Genomic DNA, 16,967 nt, shown 5'->3' on the forward strand with positions numbered 1-16,967 from the left:
TGCGCCTATGGGTGGTGTTAGCAAAGAAGAAAGTAAGGGAGCAGCACTCTAAATTAGAGGTTTTTATAAAGAAATTGCTTTTGAATCAGTAACTCAAACATATTATTTGAAGACATATACAGCCAACACCTGAGGAAGGCAAATAAATTGTCCTAAATAACCACAGTCTACCAAGCTGAATACAGTGTTAATGCAGATATGGAATTGCACAGAAAATGCAAACAATGAGGAGTTGGAGAGCAGAAGTACAGTTAGTGCTACTGCATATTCTTTTATGGAAAGCAGATTTTATCATAAATTTCATTCTTCAAGAATATCTAATTACCAAACCATTTGCGCAACATTTGAGATACATTCAGTATCTCAGAGGGTGAATATGGAATACAATTATAGATTTTTGTTGCTGTAGAGGGATCCAGGTAGCTGGATATAGAGCAACAAAAATAATGTTCTTCAGCCTCCTCTATTTTTCTTGTAAGGGCTCAATCTGCTTAGAAATCCCAAAGGAAGACTGAAAAGCAGACAATTTAACAAGTGCAACATCACTGTGAGGAGAAAATAAGTGAACTCTAGAAGCATAATATGAACCCATGCCTGGAGGACAAAACAAGGTAAATCCAATGGCATTCATATCTAACAGTAAGAGTGATTAAACACTGCAATAAGGGAAATGATGGATTTGGCAAGCCAATTCTTGCAGTACAGACTAGTTGCCCAATTGGAAGGTTCATGTTAGACAAACACAAATAGTTAGATTCAGCATAACTGGTTGAAGCTCAAAGGTTGTGGGACACAGAAATTTAAACCTTGATGAGATTGTTATCGTTAATGGAGCTCAATCCATATTACCTATGCTTTTATAAATGATGCAATTTTAAAATGTTTGGTACTATCTAGACACAGTAAATGAATCTCTGGAAATTTGAGTTGATATTACTGATTTAAAATGCATATTTACCCTCCAACTGCTAAAAAAAATCCAGATATTGTGCAATAGCTCGCTTAACAAGATACTGGGATTTAATAAGAAAAAACTACTGTAGAACATTACCTCTACAGCTTCCCATGCCCACTGCCTGTACTTTGGGTCGTGAGTGAGCCGCCACATGTACATGTAGGTCTCTATGACTTCGGGTCGCAGGATGTAGTATTTTTCATTTTGTCTTGTAGCAATGGCCTCAACACCACCATCAAATCTGAAGGCTTCTGGTCCCAGTTTCATGCCTAGCCAGTATAAAAGTAGATACATTAAAAAAGGTTTCAAATCACATAACCTGCCAAATCAACTATCCTTTCATGACACAAGGCATACACAAAAGGTACCCAAAAGGTATATAACTTCTGAAAGATATGAAGTATTAACAGGAGGTGCTGCAATAAATAATTCACAATACTGAAGAGCTAGTCTTCATCAATACCTTAAACAGCAGCTCCAGTCTGAAGAGTGATGCTACCATTTGCATTCTGGAAGGCTTCATATAACTAACAACATATTAGATTTTGTTTAAAAGATGAGGATATTTACTTTTCTATGTTAAACTTGAAATTAGACTCTGTGACCTGAAATGTTGCCAGGATTATTTTTGTAAGAAGATAAAAGAATCCAAAGAAATTTCCTGCACAAAAATCCACTTTCTTTGTGCAATTCTTTGTTTGCAGCATTGTACCAACAGCACTGAGAATAAAATATTTTTTGGAGCATAAAGCATAATTAATAGCTATATTGATGCATAGATGATCAGATTCCCTCCCTTGCTTGTTTTTAGCTACACAGAAATTGACAAAGTGGAAAAGAAGAAAAAAAGCTGTCATTTTAATCACTACAGCGAGTACAGTGAGTAGGCTATGATTCAGATGCACAGCAATTATTTATAAAACAGAGTAGCCATTCTTGGAGTTACTCATGGAGTAAACCAGCATTTAATCAGAAAAGATTAAGAGTTTTCACCACGACTCAACTTTCATTCACCATTATGCATATAATACCAATGGCTGCCTTCACAAAGCCAAACTGTGAAAATGAACGCTGTGATGTACTTACTTGTACGATCATAGGATTCGTGGCAAGTCCTAGCAATTTCAGCACCAAGCTCTATGTGATGGCCTGTCTTGTCACTAGGTGCTCCATCTGCTCCTAGAGCAAACATGCCTCCAGCAAAACAAGTGAGATGTCCCATCTTGTGTTCAAGCAGTCCACCCTTCCACTCAGCAATGTATGTCAGTCCCCCGCTTGATTTTCGTATGAGGTGGGTCTCTATGGCCTGCAGGAAGACATGATTTTATTTTTTTTTAACCAAAAGTTACCAGTTTGCATATTGTGAAGGGCGAAGACAAAAAACAGAGCCGCCTGAAAAGTGTCTTGTACATCAGTTGGCTTTTCTCAGTGTTGCCTTTGCTTATAGAGTGAAATCAATAATAGGAGCTAGTATAACCTCAAAGTGTAGCCAACCAACACAGATCAGCATACACCAGTAACGATGATTAATTCTGCTACAACTTTCAGCAATTTACACAGTACACTTTACAAAAATATTGGAAAAGAAATAAAATTCCATTTTAAAAATCTTTTATTTCTTTCCCATCCTACTTTGAACAATTTCAGATAATTTCACTTTTAATGGTGATTAGCCATCACTTCAGTTCCATACTTCCCATTTGAACTCTGACAAATAATTTGGTTATTGATATAAACTCATTTTTATATCAATATAAACAGTTGCAGGCATAATTCATGTTCAAAACATCTGACTCAGTGTACTGAATGATGCTAGGCTTTTGGGTCTGTATAGCACACCCAACCAAGACCGACGAGTTTATCCCCAAGGATGAATTCCTCTGTAGTCATCAATCAAGAATAGAGTCTTTTAGAGACTTCCGGAAAAAAAATGAGCAGAACAAAATTGACAAATCTGCTAGAGAGAATTAGAAGTGTGTGCTGTTAGCAATGTATGGTCACTGATTACAGAATCCGGGAAAACAGCCATCCATTATCAGACGAAGAGAATTAAAACAATGGACCTGATGCACATTAATTAGAAACGCATACAGAAAGTAAGTTATTACTCTTTAAAAGGTTGTGGAGAGTGAATGCTACCATACATTGAATTAACCACCAGTGTTCAGGTTTATTCTATTGAAATCATACAATCCAGAAACAGTACTGACCATGCCTTACACAAGAGAAAAAAAATAATGAAGTATGAATACAGAGAACTATTAACAAAAAAGCCAGAATTTAAAAAAATATATCGTCTTATAAGAGAAGGTATTGATGGTAGTTATTTGTTTCCATTTAGACATCTTTAGAGGCTGTTTTTATAAGCAAGAAAAACTCTTCTGTAAACTAGAAACATCAGCAGAATAATTCTATACGGTTTACTTACCAGGTAGCTTTTTGTGCCAAGAATGTCACATTGAAAAATACACTTTATTTTCCACTAATATTAGTGCAAAGCACTTAGTGAGGATGTTTTCTGCCCACCTCCAGGCCCATTATTGGCTCAGAAAGCTCCTCAATCCTTTTGTTTCCTCCTCAATTATATATTTTTAGCAGCAGGTACCAACTGAAAAACTTACCTAAATCTTAAAGCAGCAGTAAAAAATGAAGGCTTCTTTATTTTAAACCAATACTGCATAATTTAACCTATAAAAAGGGAATTACATATGAAGGGTGAAAGGGTGGGAAAAAAAAAGCTTCCTTAAGCAGCCAAACCACAGACCCTACTGTGGAAGATGAAAGCATTACAGAGGCTGAGTTGGTGTTGAGCTCATTTGGTCATGTATTCCAAGCGCATTATCAAGAAGCTTGCCTGTCAGTTTGGGAAGCTGATACTGGAATACCTAGGTACTGGTTTTGAAAATAATGTTCTTTAAAATATATATTTTTTCAGCTAGCTCACTTGGGTATAAAATGTTCTAATTTATAATTAATGAGTTGACAGAACAGGGTTCATAGAACCTGCTACAAAATGTATTGCTGCATAGACAGGTGAAATTTATGAGAAAATAGAAATAATTGGAAAACTTCCAGAATCTTTCAGTGTTGTTTGCATTTTTATAAAGCAGTTCATATACTGTAATAGGATATCTTATTATTAAAAAAACACAGCAATTTTGTGGAAAAAAACCTTTCAGACTACTTAGGTATTCTCAAAAATGAACTACCTAAAACCAAGTTCAGAAATTAAAAACTTCTAAATTATTGACTCTTCATTAAACCTTTCAGCATAGTGTTTCCATCTAACCAAATCAACAATTCTGGTAATACTTGATAATTCTACTTGTCACTTAGCTGTTGAGTTGGGATTTATTTTAAAAATAAACAAAAATAACTGGTGAATAAATATAAATATATATATACACATATATTTAAATGAATGGCAGAATGAAGCATTACTGTACCTGACAGAAATAACAGTGGTTGTGTACCTTCATAACTACAGGAACTAGAACAGATTTGATTCTTTTAGCATGAAAATAGATTTTGAGATACCAGTAAACCTTTAAAGAATTTTTTTGTCTTCTTTTTTTTTTTTGTCTCTAGATTAAATTCCAAACTAAAAAAGATGATGCCCACTTGGGCAGTTTTAAAATTAATCTCACAAACTTGTGGTAAGGAATAACCTGATGTTAACTGATGTTAAAAATGTCAGCAAATAAAAATAGATTTCCAAATTAGTTATTCATATTTAGTGTAGAAAATTATATTGGTTTTATAAATGGGCCCTTTTAAGAAATAGAACATATACCTATTTAAAGTTATCTTTATCATGCAAGCTTTTTATTTAAAGTTATTTTTATTATGTAATTGTATGATATATTATGGATTTTTTGCCTTCTTATACTTGATACAATTTCAGGGCCCGATTGCTAGATAATACCTATACATAGGTATAATTAATACTTTATAAAAATAAGCAAAGATCAGTAATCTTTGGATTATCAATTCTGAATCTATACCTAAAGTACCAAAGCCCTCTATTATCATCTATTGAATATTCACAAAAGTTCAACTCAGATTTTTAATATTTTTGCTGGTTATCATATAATACTATGCACTTAGTAAGCAACACATGACAATATTTTTCAGTGAGAATTTCACAAAGGTTTTAAATGCCATCAGGCTGGACTGAACTTTCTGAAAGATTTTTTTTTTTTTTTAAACAAGCTTGTGGTCCAGAACAAGATTAAATTCGCTAGCTGGAACATGGAGACAATTGTTTTAAATGTTAAAATACTTGAACACAAAGTTAAGAAAGTAGTAGGATGAGGAAGAAATACTATCATTTTAAACAAAAATATAGTAACTGTCTGAACTTGAGGAGCAGGATGAAAAGTTAGTTTCACAATCCCACAGTAAAATGCTAATTGCTATCTGCAGTGCTGTGGGGGAAGTTTTGGCAGGGAAATCAAGTTACTAAAACAAATTATTATAAAAGAAGATGAGGTAGCATGGTAATAAAGATCCACCAAGTGAAAAGTTCTGTTTGGCAGAATTAATTCTGAATTTCATATTTAGAATCAGTTTACTTTTATTTTGACATAATACTTTAAAAAGGCACAAATTTACTTTAAATGCTACTCTAGTATAACTTGGTCCCTATCTACAAATAATTCCTTCTGAGTCCTTGCAGATCAGGTGGTGTCATATTTATCACTATAGGGAATATTATTTAATTTTACTGTAATGAATATGCTCACTATAAACCAACATACAACACCTGCAAGGAATCCAAAACACTAGAAGAATGTGGTCTTTGATTAGCTGAAAATACATTATTGATGGATAATTGTTTGGAGCTGGTACAGTTTTCCTTTTAAGTAAATGGAAGTTTCATTTTTACCATTTTACAGAATGCATTTCTGCAATTCAATTAGTGATTTTTTTCTATCAAGGTAATGCAGAGAGAATGTGCAACATAAAAGGTTGCAAAGAAGTGGCTGCGAATGGATCCCAAAGGGAGCAATAGCAGATGCTGCTACCTGTCAGTAACTAAAAAAAAGTTTAGACAACTAGACTTTCATTGACAAAAAAGGAGAGGAAGGAAGGGAGACTAAAGACAAATAAACAACATTTGCCAGATATTCAAGCAAATAAATTTACTGCATGTAAAAGCGGTACAATACATGGTTTGGCGTGTACCTGTAAGCTCGTTTAGCCAGCCTAGCTTTTATGGCTAGTACAGTTCCTGGAAATAGTTTTTGTGTGTGTACATGCTGTTACGTAAGGCTTTGCTTACAGTCCTCACTTCAATAAAGCTTTTAGCTAAATTACTTTTTTTTTTTTTTTAATCTTGTGGGACATTATCCTTTCTATACAACTGTAAAAATGCCTAAGCACTCAATTAGAAACACCAACAGTCCCTTTTACTTTTTGAATTGTGACTCAAGTGTACCTTGTATTACTTCCAGCATCTTTCTCAAGAGTTCACATGTTAATATTATGCCCTTGCCTATCTGTCACATTGGAAGAATTGTTGTGAATGAAAAAGTAGGATTTTTTCTTTTAGGTTACAGGATTCCAAATTGCTCCCTGTTAACTCACAGCACAGAAGAGAAACTGACCATTTTTTCCCCAAGCTCATTTCTTTCCCCTCCTGCAGTTTTTAAGGGGATATCTTTTGTGTTCTCCACTTATCGTCATGTTTCTTAGCCTTGACATTATATTGCAAAATCAAGCAGAACTGGTTCCTCCTAATGAACACCCATTTTCCTCCGTTCAGTTCTTCACTCGGTTGGTATCAGCACAGAGATCTCCAGCAGAATCTGTGTTTCAGGGAGATAGGACCCTCTTAAGCTAGTCAGCTCTTCCTGACCTCCAGGGACTGCAGAGGACAAAGAGAAGCTTAAATATGGTCTTCACCTCACTCCTTCCTCAGCCCCTGACTTGATCCTGTGATTGAAACTAATCCTTTGAGTTGTTTAGGACACCAAACAGAGGAAACGGAACTGAAGTCATCTCAGTGTTGAAATGAATTCAGACAAACAAGCGAGCAAACAATCAACAAGCTTATTTTTTTGGTAGAGGGCATTCTCTTGGTGGACTATGCCACCAAAGAATAAAAATATTAACAAAGGTGCTTACAGAGCACAGATGTAGGCTTCTCAGTACAAGTTGTTCTGCACCTCAGAAAGTTGCTCAATTCAAAATAAATATGAGCCACAAAAAAAGTTAATTCTGCTAAAGGACTGGGGATAACCAACTACAAATCTCAAAATGCAATGAAAACTGCAGCTCTACATCCTCTGGCATGTATGAATTTTAACTCTCCTTTTACAATAACTGTTTAATTACAACTGAGTAATTTCAATGACTACTTCCCTTTTAAGAACAAAAAGCAGGCATTTCCTTTCCTACCTCAAGGTGTCACTGTAGCTGGAGATAAAACTCTTGCAAACCAGTTACACATTTCCCTACTGTAATAAATTTGGAACTTCAAAAATATGATCTTAGTTCTAAATTTTCAGGGTTTGTAATGGTTGTTTTGGGGATAATTACAACTCTGCATGCTTCTTTACAATAAAGTACAATAAATTATCTCAGTCCACACCACACTTTTAATGTGTGTTGGTTCCCCTAGGGATCGTCTTCATAAACAGTATTTTGACAGTTTGAAGCAACGAACATGAAAGAATTCCACTATGTGATATTTCCAATAATTCAAAAATGTCAACTGCTTACTTTTTTATTTTAATATTTATGGCTTGCACCAATTCAGTTTATTGCTTTGAATCAGCACAAAGCAGGCAGATCAGGATTACTGTAGTTTTGCATACTTTGAGTTTATAAACCAATTGCCTGTTCTGTTGACTTTGAATTCCTTTCCTCATCTTTCTCTATTAAGTTGATCTAATGCACTAGGTACTTTTCTTCAGCAGTCTTCACAATTCATCAAATTTATCCCTTGTCCAAAATTCCAATGTGTTTATTATGGAAAGTTTAAAATTTGCATTTTTCCATTGTTGCAGCTATTTTGGAGATTGCAGAAAAAACATTGCACAAGTTTTTCCCTAAACTTACATGAATTTATACTTGTAAGTTAATTCTGTTTTTTAAACATCCTTCATAGAGGTTTTAAATGCATATTACAAGACATGAAATCCCGTGAAAGCATTCTATCTGAGAAGCTAGGATGAAACAAGGAAGTTCAAGCCTTTGCCACAATTTATTCAAATACTTCTGCTGAAGAGAAGTGGTATCATCTCCTCTTGAAACTGTAACTCCTTACTAAACTCTGCTTTTCAAAGATCAAAACTGGAATGTGAACACAAACTTTCATTTCTTTAAACACAATACATAAGAAACATTTTGATATAATAAACATTGTAAGGCACTTACTGCTTTTGGACTTAACAGCTTGTTATAAAGACAAGCTTATGTGTGTAATGAAATATGAATGCTCGTAATGGAGATGCCTAAGATTTTAAAATGGAAATATTGGAAAGCATTTAACTACTATGATACCTATCCATCCGATCACTAAAAGATGATTAAGTTCTAAAGGAAAGCTGGTAATTTACTTTTGCCTGAAAATCTACTTACGTATTTTTGTCTGTATAGACCTATTAGTGTCTCTAAGAGCACCAATGCTCTTACACTAAATGTAGTTAAGGCTGTCTGCTACCAGAAGGTTAGATTTATTCATATTCTTAAAAGAGTATTAATGGAATAGCACAAATCAAAGCAAGCCTATCAGGAAGTTACATTATGTATTTTCTGAATGTTCTGGAATAAATATAGATCCCTCCCGGCAAGCTTTTTGCTGTATTAGTAGGGATATGGCTGCTCAGACAAGATCTTTCTGATGACAAGAGCAAAGCCCCACACAAAATGGTGACAATTTCTCTTACAAGATTTTTCTTGTTTAAATCCTTCTGAAAGCGTTCTAACAACTTCACAGCTTGCTGGTTCTCATGACAGTCCATAAACAAGCAAACATTTTATTGAGTACTTTGTATAGTCCGAAACATTGAGATTGCATAGTTGTAAGTAAACCGTTAACTTAAGAATCTGCAAAAGCCTTTCTTTAGTCTTGATGCTTTCTGTTGGAGAGAGCCTCGAAACTCCTCTCTTACTTCTGACAACAGAGGAAATCTAGCCAGAAGAAAAAGGAGCAGCAAGTCCTCTGGATGTTCTTGTCTCTTAAGCATAATGAATCTTGTGTTTCTACATAATACAGCTATACTATCAGGATGTGCAGAACACTCGTGCAGCAGTGTGATAAATATTTTAAACACAACAGCTGACAAACTATGTAAATAAACCACATGTTTATTCATTATTATACGTTTAAGTCATAGACAATACCCAAAATGTATTCAGTGCGAATGCTGAGTCCGCTGCACCAACTGCTTCACTGGGAAGGCCAGCTCCTATTGCACCACGCTGCCTGCCATGCAGGCTTACCTATTTCCTTGAACGCCAAGAAGTAAAGTTAAAGTAGTGAGCGTCCAATTCATTAACATACTTTTGGCTTTACACAGCATGACAAACTAGTCTCTAATTGAGTTGTTGCAGTTCTGTCATTATCCACATCAGTCACTTTAAGCAACTTAGCAGAAACTGCAGGCAATCCAGACCCACCACCAGCCTGTCACCACAGTTAAATATACCCTCATGAAACCTTGAAGATGGCCAATAACCTGTTTTCATTTTCCTAACACTTTGCTCTCCCCCTCATTTCAATGAGAAAGGAGTCTGCATGGATCTGTTTTATCTAAAAGGCTGAAACCTTGACAGCTCTGAAAAACGTTCACTACTTAATGCTGACACTTTAATATACCAAAAAATGCCCCAAAACAAAGAATGTCCCACATAGCTTCCCTCAGCCAAGTACAAAGCAAGCATATCAAGGCTACTCTCAACTGTTAGCAATGCGACAAAACAAAACACCAGCACCACCAAAGAGATCCAATATATTTTGTCTGAATACTCAAAATTCTGAGGCAAAAAATGACATTTTTGCCGTCTAATACCCACAAAGGTTTACCACATTCCTTAATGATGCAACCCAGCTTAGCAGTAGGCTGAATTTCAGCAGTGCTGTTGAAATCTGGCAGAGAACGGCTGTGATGATGTTGCACACCACCTAGTCTTTTTGCTATTTCCATCATTTCTACTTCCACATACTAGGTTGTCTAAAGATTACTAGTTCCTGTGTTACAATCTTCCAAGCAGTTGTTTCCCAGTGAGAAAAATTAGCAAATCTAAATGCCTAAAAGTAAACTACCACTTCTGCAGAACGCAGCTGCTTTACCTCCCTGATACCACTGTTGGATGAAGTGAACCAAGCTGCTTGGGAGCTGCTGGTGAGGGATTCCCCCTTTTCCTGTGAAGTTCTGCTGGGAGGAGGTACTTTCCTCTTTAGAGCCCTTAGATACTCCACTTCTCTAGAAATACGCTGAGGAGGGGACGAAGGCAGTGTCAGAGAGAAGGGATATTTAAGACATCGAAAGCTGGCAGCAATGGCCATGAATGAATGTAATGTGAAAATTAGGAAAAGATATGGGAACAACCTATTAACAGAAGTAATGGGAAAACTGCCTTTCAACTTTTAAGATGAGGGCTGACACAATCAAAAGGGGAGGATTCAATGCAATTGCTTGTGACACTGCTGTTGCCAGACTGAAGTAAACTCAGAAGGTCCATTTTTGCTCTGAATTACCATATTCTTTTACTAAACCTGTTCAGTTGTCCCTCAGAGATTAACTGAAAAGAGCACAATGCTTCCTGTACTGGATGCTGGCAAAGACTGATGATTTATTCTATAGCCAGTTAAATCCTCAAGATCGGTAACATGACTAAAAGCTCAATACGCATTTGTTCTGTAACTAAATGTTGCATGATATCCATTTAAACTAGTTTAGAAGATTTCTTACTTCCTGAATTATGCGAAGCAGGACATGATATAAAATACTGCATTGCTTTTCAGAAGAAAAAAATAACTTACAATAAAAATACATTCACATGTCTTTGCGCGAATTCTGGAATTTATGAATCCCTCTGATGGCCTTATTAAGATTATGCTCTGGTATTCAAAACAAGAATATCTCTGTCCCTTTTCCCATTAGAAATAAACTCTTCTCTAAAATAGCATCAGCCAAATATACATCTCATTCATGGCAAACAAAAAGTTTTTAAATATATTTTGGCATCTTAGTTATTACTTTTCACTTGAGCCATAAAACAAACTATAGATGCTTCAAAAATTCTAAAAGAAAGAACTTTTTGTTTTTAATATAAGTTACTGAGCAGTGTAAGAAACGACCCTGAAGCTTTAGCTAAATAAATTTCAGCTTTACAGAGTGAAGTATAACTCACCATATATTTTCATTTGTGGTTTCTGGATAGTGAAAGACATTGAATTAGGCATCAAACCTTCATGTTGTACTTTCAGAATTTGGTGGGCATATGCAGGACTGAACGGCTAGGAATAATCATGCCGTTCCCTTTGGTGTAGTCTTAAAGAGAGTCTGAAAGCATCAAGGGAAATTATCTAAGAAAATACGAAGCAGACTCAGAATGCCCAAAATGTGTAGGCTTAGTCATAAAGAAAGACTGCAGCTTGTGCAGACACTTAAATTAGCTTTAATTTAGATAAGTAAGGGATCAATAGCAATAAAGTCAATATCAGGATGGATTTCAAAACAGGCTAGTCACTCGGGTGAAGAACCTAGCATGTCAGTGGGCCCCAAACAGCCTGCAATTTCTGTGATACTGCAACTTCCCTGCTGCTGTTATCTGAACAAGCTACATTACAACATCAAGCCATGCCTCTACATGCTGCGTGTACACTTTCAGTTTGATACAGATAAACCTCAGGACAGAAAATGGAGAATACGAACATTGCTCAGAAAATAGTAGAAAACATTCAACCATCGGCATGGCTAAATCTAGCACATATTTTGTGATCATTTGACCCTCTCATACACTGATATTTTGGACAAATTTGATGGTTGGACTGCCTAAGAGCTGTTATTACTGCAGAATATTAAGATAATGAGTACTTTAAATCTTGCCATACAGCAGAGCCCAAACCCAGTCAGTGATGCTGTTGCATTCAGTGACTGCTGCCGACACTAAATGCTGGCCGAGAAGTTTGCTTCTGCTGAATGACGACGCCAATGACGGCTTCTGCTCCCTGCTGGGACCTTGGGATACCTGCAGAGGTGGTGGTTACAACTTTTGTACACGAGGAGTTTGTTATCCCAGCGTGGGTTTCAGCTGCATGTACACTCCTGTCCCTTTCCCTCGTTGGCCAGATAAGAGCACACAGCCCCTGCCCCAGCCACAGCGCCTTGCCCAGGAGTGACCCAGGCACACATCCATGGCGCAGCTGAGTCCTTATTACTGTCCTGAAAGCTGTGATGGAGTCAGGAGAAGGCAGACCTTCAGCCTTTGGAGAAGCAGCCAAGACCATCGAGGTGCTTCGCTTGGCTACCTCTGGTGGTTCCTGGCAGGACGGGGAGCGATGCGCTCATGGTCATGCCACCAAGGGCCAGGACTGCACCACGTTAGGGATGCTTAGCCTGCAGCAGTTTCCAGAAGAGATGTACCAGGAAACCACATTTTTACTGCACATGTCTACACACTAGCACTTACCCTGTGTGAGAATGTGTTTAAAAGAAAGAAATGACATTATTAAACCAGTGAAAGTCGAAGAGTAGAAGCAGCTTTGAGGTGGTTCAAAATGCCTTCCATGGTAAGATGAATTGATATCGTATTGCCAGATGCTTTGTTCTCTCTTTTTGGCTGCCAACCTAGCGGCTGAACTATTACAATATCACTGTTCTTGTGTTATAGCTTCAAATTTACTCAAACCTAATTTAAAATCCACCTTTTGCTCTGAAGCTGAAACCACGTTATCGGCGGAAAGGGGGCTGACCACATCCAAACCTGCACTTAAAAAATTAAAGGCAGGATTTTCTTAGCAGAGGATGCTTGGTTGTCAAATGTACGACCAGCAGAGATCACACCCTCCCTCAAATCCTCACATATGACTTTTCTCTCTAATGAAAAAAGAAAATTTCCAGTGAGTCAGGGTTGCATTTTCTAATGCCACCACTTTTTGCTGTGTGGGAAGTAAAAAGAGACTTATGTCTCTTCTCTAAGGACCGTGCATTTCCAAATGTATGAAAGAATAAGCAGATATTGCTTAGCATCTCGAAGCCTTGTCTACAGGGGCACTGTACATACATACAGTTAATAAGAGACAAAAGTCCTGGCCCTAGAGAGCTTACAGTCAAAATAGATGAAAGGATGGAAAAAAGTAGCAGTATTATCCTCTTTTATATATATATATGAAAGCAAAGAACAGAGGAAATAGGTCATTTGCCCAGACTGCAAGGAAAGCCTGTAAATATGAATTTAAACTTAATACTTCACAAGTCTCAATCCAGTGTCACAAAGCCATTAGTTCTCCCAAAACTGTACACCACCAATAACAAAGCAAACTGCAGACCAGAAGGATCATGAATAAAATAAAACGTAAAAATATAAATATGAACAATTCTGATTTTTGAAAACTTTCTTTTGTGTCTAATTTGAATAATTGGCTGTTTCAGAGTCTGACAAATGTATGCCTCTTGTAACAGAGTCCTTGTGTAACAAATAATTTTTGGGGGGGTAAATTATCTGCCATAATATATTGATTCCTGTTTTGACCACAGTCAAAACACTGCAATAGATGAAATATGAGGTTGAAATACAAGAGAGGAACTGCCTTCTGATTATAAGAAAGGAGGCAAAAAGAGTTGATATAGAGAAAACTGAGGGCAAAATTGAACTTTTATATGAGAGCTACTTGTAGATGCATTTTTGTGCATATTTTATGCTCTTCCCCTCCAGTATTAGAGAGGATTGACTGTATTTCAGTTGAAAAAAATTAGCTGTAATTCAAGACTCTCCCCGTTCTCACAGTATCTGTATTCATTTCGCATTTATATTTGATGAAGGCTTTAAAAAAAAACAACTAATTCTTTAAAAACAAAAAGCACTCTGTGGTGGCAAACACATAAATCCCTCACATTGTTAGAATTATTAGAGATTAGATTATTATGGCAAGGAAGATTTAAATATCTCATTTACCTGAACAGCATCATAATACATTTTCTTGCCTTCTTCATCTGTCTTGTCCGACATCAGCCATGCCTTGAGCAAATATTCATAAAAGCTATCCCCAAGCCCTCCAATGGAGACATGATCTAAAAAAGGAATAAAGAAGTTCAACAGCAATTTCATCTCCAGCATGGACAATAAAATACAATTATAGTATGACACAGTGGTAGATTTAATACATTTAAACATCTCTCCCTGTAACAGTCTTGTAGTAAGTGTAAGCCTGCAACCTCAAAAACACTTTAGCTGGTATATAAAGAAAATTATTTCTTTAATTGCTGGCTTTTTCATCAGGCTAATGCACCATACTTATTTAACATCCACACAGTGTCTCAGGAGTTCGTAGAAAAGAAACAAGAACTTGTATGTTTAACATCTAATTCATGTTTATAGTCAATCTCATACAAAAACACGTTAACCTAAGTTCTTTTTGATCTTAAAAACAAGAAAAAAGTAGAAAATGCTCTGTAATTTGATAAATGCTTTCCCCTCTTAACATGCAGGTATTGTTTTTATTTGTTCTTTATTCACTAGTGCTCCATTTAAATAAATTCATAGAAAAATCAAAATGTTTTAAGTCCACTACTACAAAGATGAATTTACTTTATTGTTTATTTTTTGGTATTTTTTGAATATCCAGCTGGTCTCAGAAGTCAGCAATGGTTCTAGAGGAAAAAAAAAGGCTTTGACAGATCTACAGAAGATTATTGCTATCACATTGATTTATTCTGTCCTGTGCTTACTATATGAAAAAATGTGGCACTACAAATGCTGTGATTATTCAGTTGCACACATCTAGGACTTGGCACCGCAAACAAGTCAAAACATTCAATGTCATTGCACCAGCCATGTAGGAAGTACCGATGGTCTTAGCTACTTGCACAAGGTGGCACCAACTTGCTGTCCAGGAGCCAAGAAGATGCTTGGCAAAATTCTAATGGGCTATCATATGATTTTGGCATTTTATCTCCTAAAAGCATAAAACACTACAACCTCTAAGCTCTATTAAACTAAGAACTCCAGGTTTTCTTCTTGAAGTTGATCCCGCCTGGTAACATTAAGGGACTTGGCACATATTGAGTCTTCTGTGGAAGGATTTCAAAATGCTTTACCAGGACTATTCATTTATATCCGTCAATTTTACAGCACGGAAGGGGTTTGATAATACCATCCAAGACATCCAGGATGGAGATGTGGGTACATACATTGCGCAGCAAGATGTTGAGTCATACCACATAGTTCTGGGCATGAGAAAAGCAGAACACATTTGGGGTAATCCAGGCTCACAAAGCAAGAAGCAGGAGGGTTAGTGGTGCAGACCTCAAGTTTCTCAACACCTCACTGATCTTAACTTCAGAGTTATGCCTCTGTGTTGGTGGAATTCAGAAGAACGCAGAGAATCTATTTATTTTTAAACTCCTTAGTATCTTCTCTTCATGGAATACTTCCTTTTGCCTACTGAATTGGAAAGCCATGCATCTGCAGAAGATAGACTTTTTTCCTATTCAAACTTCATTAACAGTGTTTTTTCCTCCTCAAGCCTGTGACATACCAAAAATAATTTAGTTTTCCAAATGTATCCCATCTTTTTGCCTAACAGATACATTGTGCCATCAAAACTGGATTATAAACAGCTTTTTTTTTCCCCTATTCTTTTGAATGAGATGTATTAAATTTCCGGAAAAATATACCATTTATTTAATTAAATGTTCATGATCTAAAAGGAAAAGAGGCTTCTTAAAAAAATGAGAACATTTTCTATGATGGAGGGCTGATCTTTGAACAGCAGCATTTAAATGACCTTTATGGTTTCCTAAATAAATTACCATAGAAACCTCTGACATTTGCAAACTAAATAGCAGAAGCACAGTTTCATCAATAATAAGCCCTGTTATTATATACATTATTGCAGTAGACAAATCCAATTGACGCATGCTGCAGCAAATCACTGTCAGTTTACTGTCAAAATAACAAGGGCTAAATGAATTTACAGGAACAGTGGCAGTGATCCAGCAGTGTCCTTCACAGTTACAGCATTGCTAAAGAAGAAATGTTCAGAAACTACTTCCCCCTCCCCACTTGACGCTTGAAAGGGAATACTTCTGTCTTGAACTAGTTATGGGTCTAGGCTTTCTTTTCCTGGTGTAATCAACTGAAAACAGACTAGAAAAGCAATCTTGAATAAAACACCATTCAAGTTTTATGTTCTGATCTCCTACTGTGGAAAAAAAAAATCAATGTCTGCAAACAGAGACAATTGAATTGGAAGAGATGCAACAAGTAAAGATCAAATTTGCTTTTGCCGTTCAGCATGCTAGGGACTGACCCACATCAACAATTGTGTTCATTATTTGCACGTGCAGAAAGCTAATTTCTATGTCAATACTACACAGAAAACAAAGGCAGTATACACTGTAATCTTTACTGTGCAAGCCAACAGAAACTGGCATTTAGTGTGAAAGATGAGTACATAAGACACAATTACATTAAAAATAGGGAAATGTCAAAGGCTACAAGGCAGCATCAGTATTTGCCTTAAAATAAACATGGCAGAGCCACTAATGGTGTCAGCTACTAGCAAGATGTATTGTCATTCAGCCCACCAAAAGAGTAACTGCAGGACTGTGTAACTAAGCCAGGCCCAGGATGTCCCCGTTCAGCCCCACTCATGTGAGCTCTCAGCACTATTGCACTAAATAAGGGAATTGGATGCAAATTAGGAATATTGTCATCTAGCCTACCATCAAAAAGCTGAATTTCTGTGGCTGATTGAAGCCAAGGAAGGAAGCCAAGGTAACTAAAGCTGGCTGAACACAGCTTTACTGAGGCGGCCTTCTAATCAAACCTGGTA

General features: G+C 36.5%; 1 protein-coding gene across 1 annotated transcript in view; it reads right to left on the bottom strand.

Moving 5' to 3' along the window:
• MAN1A1 (mannosidase alpha class 1A member 1) overlaps nucleotides 1–16,967 on the bottom strand; it is a 141,256-nt gene that overhangs the window by 8,477 nt on the left and 115,812 nt on the right. Inside the window, exons 8-10 of the mRNA XM_035538628.1 lie at nucleotides 14,087–14,202; nucleotides 2,042–2,261; nucleotides 1,052–1,224 (exon numbers count right to left, since the gene is read on the bottom strand). Of these exons, the coding sequence (XP_035394521.1) occupies nucleotides 1,052–1,224; nucleotides 2,042–2,261; nucleotides 14,087–14,202 (509 nt within the window). The remainder of the gene's footprint in view (nucleotides 1–1,051; nucleotides 1,225–2,041; nucleotides 2,262–14,086; nucleotides 14,203–16,967) is intronic.

This window comes from Cygnus atratus, chromosome 3 (assembly GCF_013377495.2).
Source record: "Cygnus atratus isolate AKBS03 ecotype Queensland, Australia chromosome 3, CAtr_DNAZoo_HiC_assembly, whole genome shotgun sequence".
Lineage (NCBI taxonomy): Eukaryota > Metazoa > Chordata > Aves > Anseriformes > Anatidae > Cygnus > Cygnus atratus.